At 39.2% G+C, this 13966-nt stretch overlaps 2 protein-coding genes across 6 annotated transcripts in view; one reads left to right on the top strand and one right to left on the bottom strand.

Moving 5' to 3' along the window:
- The window catches only part of gpm6bb (glycoprotein M6Bb), a 51385-nt gene that overhangs the window by 36266 nt on the left and 1153 nt on the right, over positions 1–13966 (top strand). The window contains exon 7 of one of the 2 annotated variants that reach the window (XM_061791604.1): positions 559–3060. The exons of the other annotated variant lie outside the window; for it this stretch is intronic. Within the exon in view, the coding sequence (XP_061647588.1) occupies positions 559–708 (150 nt within the window). The 3' untranslated portion in view covers positions 709–3060. Of the gene's footprint in view, positions 1–558; positions 3061–13966 lie in introns of those variants that run through there. 2 annotated transcript variants of the gene reach the window in all.
- Positions 3127–13781, bottom strand: ofd1 (OFD1 centriole and centriolar satellite protein). 4 transcript variants are annotated; one of them, XM_061791600.1, is made up of 23 exons: positions 13625–13779; positions 13437–13549; positions 13169–13357; positions 13018–13086; positions 12913–12934; positions 12708–12815; positions 12469–12605; positions 12215–12388; positions 12033–12139; positions 11836–11955; positions 10803–10876; positions 10632–10723; positions 10356–10545; positions 8985–9115; positions 8792–8903; positions 7508–8158; positions 7178–7328; positions 6975–7066; positions 5494–5634; positions 5250–5410; positions 4993–5163; positions 3495–3562; positions 3127–3337 (listed from the first exon to the last, which is right to left on the bottom strand). In XM_061791600.1, the coding sequence occupies exons 2-23, from the start codon at positions 13527–13529 to the stop codon at positions 3286–3288; spliced, it is 3105 nt and encodes a 1034-aa protein (XP_061647584.1). In that variant the 5' UTR covers positions 13530–13549; positions 13625–13779; the 3' UTR covers positions 3127–3285. The 4 variants fall into 4 exon arrangements, with proteins under 4 accessions (XP_061647584.1, XP_061647583.1, XP_061647586.1 ...); XM_061791599.1 differs by having other exon boundaries at positions 7178–7331; positions 13625–13778; XM_061791602.1 differs by having other exon boundaries at positions 7178–7331; positions 12057–12139; positions 13625–13778.

Here is a 13966-nt window from a genome sequence, read left to right as displayed (position 1 = left end):
ATGGACCTATGTATTTGATTTTTTATTTTTGTTTACATTTTGTCATGTTACAGCCGTATTCCAAAATAAATTAAATGTATTTATTCTTTTGCTCCAAATGAAATTTGCCCCATAACGACAACATCAAAATGTTTTTTTGTCGTGGAAATTTTTGCAAATTTATCAAAAATACAAAACTAAGAAGCCCCCCCCACCCACCCAAATTATTTGCTAGTATGTGTTTATGGCGAAGTTTTTTTGTTTGTTTTAGCCCCCGTAAAAGCGATCTTCAGACCCCCTGGAAAAATATTGCTCTCCACAAAATAAATCTCACGTTACCTTTTTATATTTGTTCATGTCTCACCACATTGGCAAATACCGTACAAGTAGCAGAACGCTCTGAAGTGGTTTGACGTCACTGAGAAAAGGGGTCTATCGTCTTCCCTTTTTAAAGACCCGTGTGTGTGTGTGTGTGTTTGTGTAATGTACTGTAGTTTGGGACTCCTTTTTACTAGCTTTTTGCTTTGCCTCTTCTCTTTGACCTGCTCACCGGCCACCCACCTCACCCTTCTCTTCCAGATCCACTTCCTCATGATTCTCTCCGCAAACTGGGCCTACCTTAAGGACGCCAGTCAAATGCATGCCTACCAAGACATCAAAATGAAAGAGGAGCAGGAGCTGCAGGACATCACGTCACGCTCCAAGGAATGCCTTCATTCCTACACATAAGGGCATCGCACACGCACACGCGCGCACACGCATTCATGCAAAGGGCACGCAAGGGCAACCGTTCTGGCCCGTCGGGACAAGGCTGAGCTACAATAACCACCTGTGCCGCACTAACAGACTAACACACTGCATCCTCTGCGCTAACTCACCATCTAGTAATTTGCTTCTTATTTTTTCTTTCTTACGTGCCCATTTGGTTGTCTTGATTGTCTATGGCTGTCATTTGGTAACCACTCTTTGCAAGGTGAAGCTCGAGACATGATTGCATTATAATTATTGTTACACGTAACCACATGTGACAGTAGAAGCATTGAATTATTCCCCCGTGCCCACCCGGTTTATTTAGTCTGCATAATCCATCTACGACATGCACAAAAACATTGCTGTGAATACACTCAAACCGGATAAAAAAAGTAGATAATAGTATATCAAAAATGTGCATGGAGGCAGTTCTATGTGCTTTTGTGTGCAAATGTGTTAACTTCATGGCCTACATTAACTCTACCTCAGGGGTCTGCTGGAGCCGGATGAACATGGAAAATGTCAAGCATGTACTGTACAACTATAGTTTGGTATTTTCATTGTAATGCTCATTAAGCCACAACATTAGGTATACCTGCAAACTCAAATACTACAGACTATGTACGGGTGCATTTGAGTACATTAGATTATTGCAGAAACTTTCATTTATTTCAGTGGTTCAAATGAAAACACAGTAAAATATTTCAATATTTTAAAGATTGAAACCCCAAATTCCCTGTCTCGAGAAATTTGAATATTAGATAAGAAACAATCCAAAGTAATTTTTAGTAGGGAAATTAGGTAGGCGTTGGCCAGCTGAAAATTATTTTCCCGTGTTTAATTCATTTGTATATCATGAGTTTCACTACTGAAATAAATTGATTTTTCTATGATATTCTAATTTATTAAGTGTATGTAGAACAGTCCAAATGTAATAGTGTGGCTTTAGTTTTCTCCACTTTAGCATTAAAAAAACACTTCATATGCACACTTTTAGAGGCAGTGATGGGACTACAAAAAATATTGTGAAATGAGCTTACCTTTAGAAGTCGTTGTAAGATGTTTTTAAAGGTGATTTCATGAAAAAAAATACATCCTCAATTTTTCTTTACCATGTCTTTTCCCTCCAAAATGTAGCGTAAACTAGTATCTAAACAAGTTTTTCTTTATTTTTCTGATGTTGCTGCGCATCCCCTAAAGCCCTCAAAGTTTGAAAATTACAACTCTAATGTGATTCTCGTTCTAATATTTTAGTAACCAATATATATGAAACATCTATTTGTGACACTAGTCAGGGTATCCTTGTCAAGGGTTTGTTTAATGCTTTATAAAGATTGCAGAGTCCAAAACTTTGCTAGCCATGAATGGAAGTACAGTACCTAATTGTTTAATCGTCTTAAACTAGTTTAAATTCACAAAATTGTGAGTAGCCTATATTATATTTAATAAGGATTTATAACGCATAAGAACGGAAGTCTTAGCATGGCTATATGTAAAGACTGCAAATTACAAAAAATAAATCAAACATAAAATCATTCATTATTGACAGAGCATGATTATGTTAGGACAGGACTTTTCCCCACAGGTCTTTAGACAGTGCAGGTGTACCTAATATTGTGGAAAGTGAGTACAGTTTAAGTTAGCTTAGTCACACTCTGCATCACAGCATGCGGCTGTATGCCATAACAACAACATGCTTGCTAAATATATAATTACAAATAAGAATTTGATCGCTCATATTTGCCATTTCAGCTCATTATTGTGAATTGTAGTTACTCTACAGTGTTATCAAACATGACGTGTGTGTGCTTTGGTGCCAGTGGAAGCAAGTTTGGATTATCTAAAGAGCTTGAAGGTGTGACCTGTGTACAATTATTTTTTTAATCCTTTTTCTATAATTGCATCGGAATTTGAAGTGTTATAATTACTGTTGTGTAATCTTTTTATGATGTTAGTTGCTGCGCTAACGTTTTTGTTGCATGAAGATCAAATGCAGAGTTGATACACGATCACGTATATTGACTTTGTGGTAGTAGGCAGTGTTTGCCTGTTCCTGTTTTGTTTAATACAAATGATTAGCTCAGTAATTCTTTATGCTTATAGGTTACTTTATCCTACTGTATGTAAATCTTATTAGTACACATTTTCTACGTCTTTTCTATGAATGTTAAAGGGCTTCCCCCCACTGAACCCCAAGTCATTTTAAGACTTTTAAACAAGCAACGACATTTATGGAATGGGATTTAGCCAAAGTGTGGACGGCAAGTGTCTCCTTTTGAATCAACCAAAAACACGAAGAAGAAAAAAAAAAAAATGCTACCTATCAATCAATCAATCACCAGGAGGACAAACAAACCAACATCTTGTTTTGTCGGAGAAATAAAACACACACACAACTGGCTTGTTAATTTTTTTAATGAAAATAAAAAAAAGTGAAACAAAATCTCTCCTAATTTTTCATCTGATGTTCCAACAAATACAAAGCAATGTGTTCATTCATGTATTCATCCACACTATATAAAGGCGTAAAAAGAAATTCACCAGCAAACTAGTGGTTCACCAGAAATCATCGTCGGCATCTTCATCCTTGTGCGAATATGCCGCAATGCTGTGGAAACAGAGACGAGCTCATTAAGTGGGACTTTTCATGGGCAAAGGGGGGGGGGGAGCTAAAAACAAAAAAGGAAATGAGAAAGTACAAAATAAATTAAATGGATTGTGGGGGATTATATGCGTATTATTAAAATGGATAAATCAAGCCCTACCTATTATCTTTCTCCTCAGAAAAACTCTTGACCTCTGGGCTCACGTGTTCTTCTTCACCTCCAGAGCTCTGATGAAAAAAAAAATACAAATTATTTTCGGTTCAAAAGTAGAGGTGAGTACAGTGGAACCGCCATAATTGAACACACCTCTCGATTTTTCCTATTAAAAGCATTTTAAGTGAAAAAATAAGTCAACTTGCAGTATTATTATTATTTGGAATCATATGTTTTTTTTATATGTAATATTCACGTTTCTTGAGGTGGTGAATTTTGGGTATTCGCTGGCCGTAAACTGTAATCATCCAAATTATATAAAAATTACAAACAAATTGTGAAATATTTCACACCATATCTAGCAAACATATAAAATGGGATCGCTGTTTTAACTTTCTTAACTGTCATACAAGTATAAAAAGACGTTAACCACAGTACAACAAAATTACCATAAAGTGCACAGTACAGCATGAGTCGCCACTTTTTTTTTCTCTCTCCACAGTTGTGACATAAGTCCACTATCTTAATGCTAACATACAAAAACGGAAAACACCATATCCAAGCTAATAGAAATGAGCATTTCTATTGTGGTCATTTTAAACCATCAAACAATTGCTACTTTAACATAAACAGGACAGCAACACATGCAACAATACTCACATGCATATAATGTCTCTTTGCTCAGTGGAAACAACTACAAGTGCTGGAGTTTAGTTTGCTGACTATTACTTCTTTACACAATTTGTGAAGAGTCAAGATTAGGCACTGCACTTTTTTTTTTTTTTTAACATTCTTAGCTGTCATCCAAGAGAAAAGAGCAATTCATAATTTATTTTTAAATGATAAATCAACCAGTAAAGTGACGCATGTATCGCTTTTCTATGTCACACAATTTACATTTCCTGTTCTATGTTGGTTATCACACTTTTCAAAAAAATCTAAACAAATAAAGAAAGCCAATTTAAAAACTATATCACATTTGGAGTTAACCTGTTAGATTCTCTGAGAGGAGGATATATTGAGCTCGTCATCTGCTCCCAATGATTCCTATCGAACCTGCCGAGATGACCATCACTGGCAAAAATGAATGCAAGCTTCGCTATTTCATCCATCACTGTTACATCATAAATTATGAAAATACAGTAGTTAAGTACCGTTGTAAAACATAAAATATGTATTTTTTATGGCTCTCTCACGTAGAATCCAGAAATGCCGCGTTGCCCTCCAGCTGAGTTGAGTAGGTGGGTAACAAACACAAAGTGGGCAGGTATTTGAATATTAATTGACAAAAGTACGTCACAATGTCAGCGATTTGAAATTCACCAGTTTTGCAAGCCTAATGAGTTTATTGACTTTTGCATTCAATCGACAAACCGGATAGATTCAGAAATTAAACCATGTCACAGATTCATTTCGACTTATGTTATGCATAGAACAGTAGACAAAAAATAGATTCTAATGGGAGGGGACTTTTAAGAAAAAAACCCAAAAAACAAAGATTTACCTTGTCTTGTTTCTTCTCTCTGGCTTCCAAGACCATCTTCATGTATTTCTCTAAAGGGTTTTCACTCGGGACTTCTGCTTGCTGCCTCTCAAACTCATCTCTTCCCTCTTTTTTCTCCTCTTCCTCATCCTCCTCCTTCTCCTCCTCCTTTCGTTGTTGCTGTTGCAAGAGCTACGCAGGCATACATGCAGTCAGTCAATGACACAAGTGGCTTAGACAGGAATAAATAGAAATAGAGGGCTCGTCAGTTTAGTTACAGTTTCTTTCTCCAGTCTTTCCGCCTTCTGTTGTTCTCTTTCTCTGGCCTCCTCTTGCTCCCGTCGCCTCACTTCTTGCCTTTCTTTCCTCTCTCTTTCCCAACGCTGCTCCTCATCCAATTTATCCTCATCCTCCGAGGCTGTTGAAATTCGGGAGGGTTCTGCAAAAACAAACAAACAAACAAACAAAACAAATCCCATCGTTTGCACCTTACAGTACTTGTCAGCTGTTCCTGTCACTCACCCGCTCGACCCCGTGGGTCAGTGGCGGGTTCCGGGAGGTCCCGCGGGGCCTGTGGGCGGGGGACAGAGGGGCCGCCGGGGGCCTCGGAGGAGGAGAGAGGGACGGCAGTGTCCAGGACAAGCTCTGGAATGTGGCCGGGTTCTAGAGGGAGACACGCACAAAGGGATCTTTTATGCTTTGCCCACTGCCCCTCCTAAACAGGGCCAGAGAAGCAGCAAAGAATACATAATCAGCGGCCCTTCATCTTGGCCATTGTATGAGGACCTGGTCTCACACACACGCAAACAAACACACACACAATTAGAATGGCCAGTACATCCATACAGGATGTTTTGCAATCTTAAGGAAAATCACAAAATACAAGCTACACTTAATCATTCTCAATTCAACCCCAAAAGTTGTGATAATCTATAAGTAAAAAAAAAACATTGAAAAAACTCATGAATCCAATCCATAACGCAATTACTTCAATAGTGCATACAAAACATGAAAAGCATTTTTTTTAAATTTTTTTTTTAACAAAAATAAAAATGTGTTTTTTTCATTTTAGGGCTACAAAACAAAAATGTTTTAAATGTGTTTTTAGTTTTTAAAAATTCTTAACATATTGGTTTTAAAAATATGTATCTCCAAATTTTGAGGCTTTTTATTTATCTGGCAAACAAAACAAAATTTCAGTTTTCTCTCTATTTTGGATAAAATAAAACAAAAAGATGCCTATCTCCAAATTTTGTGAGCTTTCATTTGATTTGAAAAGTAGAAAAAAGTTTTTTTTGTATAAACCAATTATATAAATTACAACTTGAGGCTTAAAAAATTGTTGAAACAAAAAAAAAAAAAAATGTTTCTTCATTAAAATACTTAAAAAAAACAAAAAAAAACGGTGAAGTCATTTTGTTAATCATATATAATAGTCAAAAGTTTGTATCTTATTATATGGCAAAAATTAAAAATGTTCAATGATTTTACTAGATTGTGAAAAGTGAATTTCATTTCAAATTTGGTGGCTGCAACAAGTCTAAAACAAAGTCGGGTTGGGTGCAACAAAAGGCAAAATTAAAAAAAGAACATTTTGCAAGTAACCAAAGCAAAAAGTCAGTAACATGATTAAAAAAAAAAAAAAAAAAGCCTCTTACACAGTGTACCAACTTTTTGGTGTTGAACATTTTTCGTGCATATCAAATACAGTAGAAGACAACTGCATCCACTGCAGTCTTAAATGTCCTATGAGTAGTATGTTGAATCATCATCTGTGGCAAAGGTAAATAGCTTTGTGTGACTTTCCTGGTATTGATCACGAGTTTGGAAGTATAAAACAGGATACATTTACAAACTGTGTCAGCTCTACTCCAAACTACCGACAGGAGACGAGTCGAAGTGCTTTTTGACTTCAATACAAAACACTTTTGTGCTGTTTGTTGAAAGCAAAACGAACACAAATGCAGTAAGTGCTGAGAAGAAGAAGCACTAATTTAGGCTACCTGGTGAAATGCCAGTGAGATCCTCAACGTTAATCCTCTCAGGCTGCGGGGAGGAATGCGAGCTGGAGGAGACACGTTGTTGACTTGGAGAACTGAAAGGAAAATAATTCACTGCCAGGTTGCACAAAGTCACATACACATACGCATGGATTTCACTGTGCTGTCAAAAAAAAAAAAAAAAAGCAAGCAGTGCCAAATGGTACCTGTGTTGGTCTCGCACAGTGCTCTGGAGCCGGGGGCTGCGAGGGGGGCTCAGCTCGGGAGAGAATTCCCCTGAACTGGACGCCTCATTGCGGTGGGCTGAGGGCAGATGGCTGTCGTGTGACATGTCCCGGAACAACGGCGATGAAGTGACTTCTGGCAAAGGGCGAAGAATTAAATGCTGAAAGCATTACATTGCTCAAAAGGGTTGGAATTGAATCGGATGTTAAAATGCAATACTGAAATTCCTGCAATGTAGGAATTCCAAGCACATTTTGACTTGTGTTGAATCTGGTTAGATTGATTGGGTGAACCTAATGAAGTGGCACTACCTTCTGCTGCATCTCGACGGAGCGTCCTCCTGGTGGGGAAGGATCGATGTGTGAATGAGTGTTGCCCCTGAGAGAGGTCATCATTTCTTGCTGACTGACGTTCAGCCGACGAAAGGCTGCTCGTGCCATAAGACTTTTGAAGTTGCTCTTGATAGAAGGTCACTCTGTGTTGAACAGCTGGGAAGGCGTTTCCGGCGTCATGTGCGGTTGGGGAGGGGGTTCCAGCTTTTTCAGGAGACACTGGTCTGATGAAGGTGTTTGACAGGTGGGCGGTGTAAGGGTGGGAGAGGTCAGAAGTTAGGGTCAGCAGAGGAGAGTCCGCCCGACTTGAAGGCGTCGCGGGACGCCTCCGTGAGATGCTGGAGCGCGCTGCCCTCTGCTGGTACTTCAAACATTTTTCCTCCAAGCTTTCAGCCTCCCTCTCCAGCTGCCGCATGCGAGCGTTACATTCAGCCAGCATCTCCAAGTCGGAGTTGGAATCGCCCCGCACGAGCCGGCCTACGTCGGCGACGTGCTCGTAGGCCGCCAGGGGCATCAGCGCCTCTCGGTCCACGTAGATGTCGGGGGGGACCAGCTTGTCGCCGGTGAAGTCCAACACAGAGCGGTCGACCAGCGAGGGTTTGGGGTTGAACAGCACTTCGTTTTCAAGAGCTGTGGAAGAAGAATGAATTACAGAAGCCATCAGCATTAGGACATCACATATACACGTTAGGTAGGCTTACACAATCCACGGACCATCAGGCCAGGTTTGAGAATTTTCCTCCCTTACGATCAAAGTCAGCAAAGGCCCGATTCCCGGATGTCTCTAAAAAAATTATCCTGAGTGATTATCATGTGGTGTGAGGTGTGTTAATAGGGGGGTTTCCTCTCAATCAGCTCAGTAAAAAAATCGTAAATGTTAAAATCATTTAATATTTTCGATCAACATAATTGGGGGGTCACCAAGACCAAGTTCGGCCGAGCCACGGAGTGTGCGATTGTGACGTGAAACTGAGCCAATTTGCATACTCATTGATTTTACTTTTAACCTCTCCTCCATTATTTAATGAAAAGCTCAGCTATTTGCTGTTTTTGTGCTTTCGTTTGACTCATGAAACACGACAAGTGGTTGTCTTATGAAGAAGTACTGTTGAACAATGGGCCTTAGCCTGAAGTGTTGACAAGCAGTGTAGTAAATACACTTTAAAAAAAACCAAAAACATCCTTTTCAGAAGTTTTCATACTTTTATCCAGTTTTGTATCGTAAACTTGAAAGCCGAAGTTAGCTTCCTTTGTAGAAGATACCTTGTTGGGTTTGATGAAGCTGCATTTTGAGGTCCTCAACGTGAGTGGTCGTCCACTGCAGCTTCTCCTCAACCTCCATCAGCTGCACATTCAGCTGACCACATCGTTCCACCTACCACAATGCAGCACGGGCAGAAATGTTGAGCACTAAAACACAAAAGATATCAAAGCATGAGCCTAAAACTTGGGTTACCTCCAACTGCAGCTGTTTCTGCAGCATGTGCTTCTGGTTCGCAAACTCCTCCTTATCAATTTTGCAAGCGCTCTGAAGCTTGCGGAGCTCCACCTGCAAGGCCAGCTGCTCGTCGGAGGGTTTGCCCAAGTCTGAAAGAGGGATGACATTCAGTGCTCAACATAAATGAGAACACTCCAACAGGTTTGTTTAGAAAATCTAGACCTTCCTTTCAGAATCAAGATTTTCTATGGCATACTACAAAATACTCCCACAGATGTTGGCGATTGATTTCAAATGAGATTTGTCAGTATCCACAAAATGTCATTTAAGGTTGCAATTTTACTAAATGAAAGTCCAGCAAAGCTCAATTTTGGACTCTTCATGGCATGATTTATGTAATGAAACAGAGAAGTTGAGTGCTGAGCAAATACAGGTGCATCTCAATAAATTACTGTCAATGGAGGTAACCAAAATGTTAGACACAGCTCTCATTATGATGCAGTTCAGCTCTATACTACTCCAAATTACAACCACAGTAATAAACATACAGTAGTGGACCCCATAGGTCCGGTACCGACATCAAGACAATCGGCCTGGTTTTGTGCCGATTTTGCCCCTTCGCGACCAAGCACGTCAAACAATCTTAAGTCTTCTAAGAATATCCTATAAGACTGTCCTTAGGTCTGATGTGTGTTAAGAGTGGATTCATTTAATTTCATCATCATCCGATTTTAGGGTCCGACAATTTCAAACAATGAACGCGTTCAATATTTACGATCAAAGCTCTTCATATGTGTGGGGAATGCCGACTTCTCCCGAGTCATGATGTTGAGAACAGAATGTAGCCAATCAAAGAAGCACCTGACAAATACCGTTAATGTCTTAACCGATGTCGTTTTATGGATAAAAGTGGGTTCCCCAGACGGCATGAAGTTGCATTTTTGAGAACATCGCTATTTTACAAGGCTCTCCTTCAACCTACGGGAACACTAGTGTGACATCGGCGCGTATCAGGAAGTGTTGCTTCTTCTTCGGTTTTGTGAGATCACCTGTGACCGCGCGAGACTTCGAGAACAGCGGTAGAACAGAATCTTTATGTGTGTGGTGTGCTGTGTTGAGATTCTCAGAACACACCGCATACATGCTGACCAAAACTGCTGAATGCCCGTTTTGTTTTGTTTTTTATCTTCATGTTTAGGGTCTGTAGCTAAAGATAAACAATCTTTTAAGAGTGGAAAACTCTTTATGTGTGTACCAGGCCTTAGAGTGGCAATTACAAAATAACCTTATTATTTTTGTAAAGGACATTTCATATAGCTCTTGTACTGGAAGCCATTTTTTATGGAAGTGGTCATAATGTCGCTGTTGCTCGGTTTCTCCGCTGCTTACCTGCACTGAGACGCCGGTTCTCCTCCTGGGCCTCCTCTAGCTGTTTCTTTAGAAGCTTCACTTGCCCCTGCAAGCGTGCGTTGTCTTCTTTCAAATTGGGGAAGTCGCTCATATTCTCCAGTCTTTCCCGCAGCAGTTCATTCTGCTGACGGAGCAGACTGGTCTGCTGCTGTGCTGCATCCAGCTCCACCTGGCAGACATCAGATATCGTTGAGATTATTTTTGGGTGGGTATCATGCAAATCATGATGAAAATTGAACATCCCATTTCCTTTACCTGCAGCCGCTTCATCTCTGAACAGGCTTTATTGTACTTCTCTAATTTGGCTTTAACTGCAGCCGAATCTTGTTGAATGCGAATGCTTTCCTCTATGAAAGGAAAGAAACATAAACATGATCTTAATGCTGAAAAGGATAGCGAACAACAATGGATGCATTCAAGATTCACCTTTGTTTTGCTTCTCACTTGCTGTTAGTTGCTCTGCTCTCTTGTTGTAATCCTCCTTTAGTTCCAGCTGATAACTACGGTCAGAAGCACAATATATTGCAGTAATGGACCCAAGCCGGTTAGAACACGTCATGTCTTTTGGTGCAACAAAAACCTGTTTCTATCGTATGAACAAAGCAAAAATTCCAAAGGTGCCATACAAAACCACAGAAATCATTACACACTGGAACGTCTAAAGTTAAATGCCTTCCAAAAGTTGTCAAAGGTATGCCTCAAAAGTGTCTTAAAACCTTCAAACCATCATATGTGATTTCAGGGAATCTCACGAGATTTTACTTTTTTTTTGTGATACGATAACAAAGAGTGTGATAACCAATTTAATTTGATTAAATGTGACAAGGCTTTATTTCCAGAAATACCGAAACAAAACAAGGTGAAAGCAAACCCGTTCCCGTTCCCTCGTTATTATCTTCAAAGGGTGAGTAGTTTTAGTTTGCTTTTATTCTGCAGTGGTTAACTTCGCCATACACTTGTATGACAATGACGTTTAAGATGATTAAAATATTACTTAGAATTTTGCTGTGCAGTTAACAAACGTTGTATGATGGCAACTGTATGACGCTAAAACAGATGAGTTCACTTAACACAATTACCTACTGTGAACACTGTTTTGAAATTAGAACTTTTGAGGTTCCACTGTATACTACCAGACAAAAGTTTTAGAACACCCCAATTTTGTATTATTATTGTTTTTTTTAATTGAAAGTCAAGCAGTTCAAGTCCAATTAAAAGCTTGAAATGGCAAAAACTAAGACAACCTCGAGAGGTTAATATACATTTCAGAACGAAAAAACAAAGACAAAAGGGCACAGATGCCTGACTTAAAACACCATTGAGCTTGTTTGGGATGAATTGGACAGAAGACAAAACTGTAAAACATTGAGGCAACACATGGGACATAACCAGGAAGAAAAACAAAACAAAGCAACAATTAATAGACAACTGAGAGAATCATTGTTCAACAATAAAGTACCTTGAAAGTTCATTCTTCAGCCTTTGGTCATGCATCTCCTCCATGGTCTTCACTGCTAGTTCTCGCCTCCTCAGCAGCTCTTCGCCTGTCTTAACCTTCTCTTCGTGTATTTGACAAGTCCTACATTCAGAATTTTTGTCAATGTAATTTACTAGACAGTCATCAACAAGAAATTTATAAATTTAAATAATACAAACTCTTCAAAAGACTCCATTCGCAACCTCAGCTCATTTTCTCTGTTCCGCAGTGTGTCGATTTCCTTCAGCACCATTTGCCTCTGCATGTAGACATTTCTTTCCTCGATCTGAGGCGACGAAAATTTTCAATAATTGCATCAGCTATACTAATTCGCATAAAAATTGCTGTCATGGTTCTTCACCTCTTGTTGCTTTTGAAGCCGCTCAATGGCGTGTTTCTCCCTGGTGTTCAATGCCGTCGTCTTCATCTCATAGGTTCTCTCCAGTTCTTGTTTCAGCTTGTCAAACTCCTTCTGAAACTGCACTCTTTCCTCCATCTTAACCTTGGCGAGTTCAACCTCTTTAAAATGCTGCATCTTAAGGGAATAAGGACAACATTAAGGCCAAGGTTGGTGACCAAGATATTTGAGGTTGTTGTTTTTTTTCCCCCCAGTACCTTGGTGTTCATTTCAATCTGCATCTGGGATTCTAATTCTCTCTTATAGGAAGCCAGTTTAGACTGGAATGAAAACCACTTTTCCCCACTGTAGTTCACATTCTCATATTCCTTGTCGATCAATTTCATCTTCTCAACTGGGAACATAAAAAAAAGAAAGGGCACATTAAACATTATGCATGTGTATTGAATATTCTTTAAAAAAAAATAAATAAATAAAATTAAAAAAAAGATCATACCAAGAGATTCTTCATAACTTGCTGAGCTTGTTGTCTGAGTGTCGGCGTCCCGGTGCCGACACGCAGTCTGATGGTCAGCGACGTGTGACACGAGGTTGATTAAAAACCCTGATAGGAAAATATGAAAAATATCAAAAACATGACATTGAGCTATTTCTATTGAAGGCCACAATAGGAAATATGGTACATTACAAACATATAGCACCTGTATCATTGATGCTCAAATACTGTAAAAGAACAAAAACACATTAAAACTCATATTTAATGTACATACATCAACAAAAACATTTCAGCCGGTACTGTTTATTACCAAGGATTTGTAAAACGGTGACTGAGGGCTGATTTTAAGAAGCTGAAGGAGGTCTCCTTTCTTGAACACCTGCCATACGCAAACATTATTATACAAAAATAATATGACTCCCAGTCTGGGCTGCTAAGGGTTATAATAAATTAATTGTAACCTTCTCTTTGCACAGGCCACTCTCAGGGCAGAATACAGATAAGGAGTACTCATAGCCTGAGCTGTGAAGATAGTCAGCCACGATGTTGTTGCAGACTGACACCAAAAGGGAATCTGATCTCAGAGATGGTTCTGCTCCGCTTAATCGTCCAGGTTTTAACTCGTGGATGAGTTGGTTTCGCAGCTGAGTCTTAATCAGACCAACAACAACAAAAAAGAATTAAGACAAATGCAAGGCAGTCATTGGCTACACAACACTGAAGACTTACCTTTAGCGTGTCCAGCACGCCCCTGTCTCTCAGAGTTTTATAAAGTCGCTTCCTCAACTCGTCTGGGGATAACGCATCTTCCTTGGTTGACATTATTTCTGTTATTTAAGCTCCTGAAAGGCGAGGAATTAAAAAGTAAATCGACAGAATTGACATGACAACTTCCGGTAACTCTAGCGTATTCTTACCCGATGTCAACGGTCCCCAATCTTACTGTCCGATGTTATGACATTGTGAGGAATATCTTCAGGTTTGTTGTTGTTGTTTTTCAGTTGTTTATGTTGCGCTTGGAGACAGAATAGCGTCGTGACGACGCAGGAGGTGTGCCCTGAAATTTAAATCTTTCAACGGATATTTTTGTTCGAGCGTCGCCCGTCCAACAGTTATGACGTTTAAATATCTTTGTAATTTTTTTTCATTAAAAAGTTATTCATGGCACACACGGTGCATTTTTTTCCTTACAGTATTAGTATAAATATTATTATGGTTCCCCACGAAAATAATTAACATTTAAAAAAATAAAGAAACAC

This window comes from Phyllopteryx taeniolatus, chromosome 12 (assembly GCF_024500385.1).
Source record: "Phyllopteryx taeniolatus isolate TA_2022b chromosome 12, UOR_Ptae_1.2, whole genome shotgun sequence".
Lineage (NCBI taxonomy): Eukaryota > Metazoa > Chordata > Actinopteri > Syngnathiformes > Syngnathidae > Phyllopteryx > Phyllopteryx taeniolatus.
This window is presented reverse-complemented; position numbering and strand designations above follow the sequence as displayed.

Bases quoted from the DNA above. Each gene is read 5' to 3' on its own strand.
- ofd1 (XM_061791599.1), bottom strand. From the start codon at position 13,529: ATGTCAACCAAGGAAGATGCGTTATCCCCAGACGAGTTGAGGAAGCGA. The intron at 13,358-13,436 runs GTAAGTCTTCAG...GGTCTGATTAAG, and splicing joins GCGTGCTGGACACGCTAAAG to ACTCAGCTGCGAAACCAACT. The intron at 5,164-5,249 runs GTAACTAAACTG...ATGCCTGCGTAG, and splicing joins AAAGACTGGAGAAAGAAACT to CTCTTGCAACAGCAACAACG.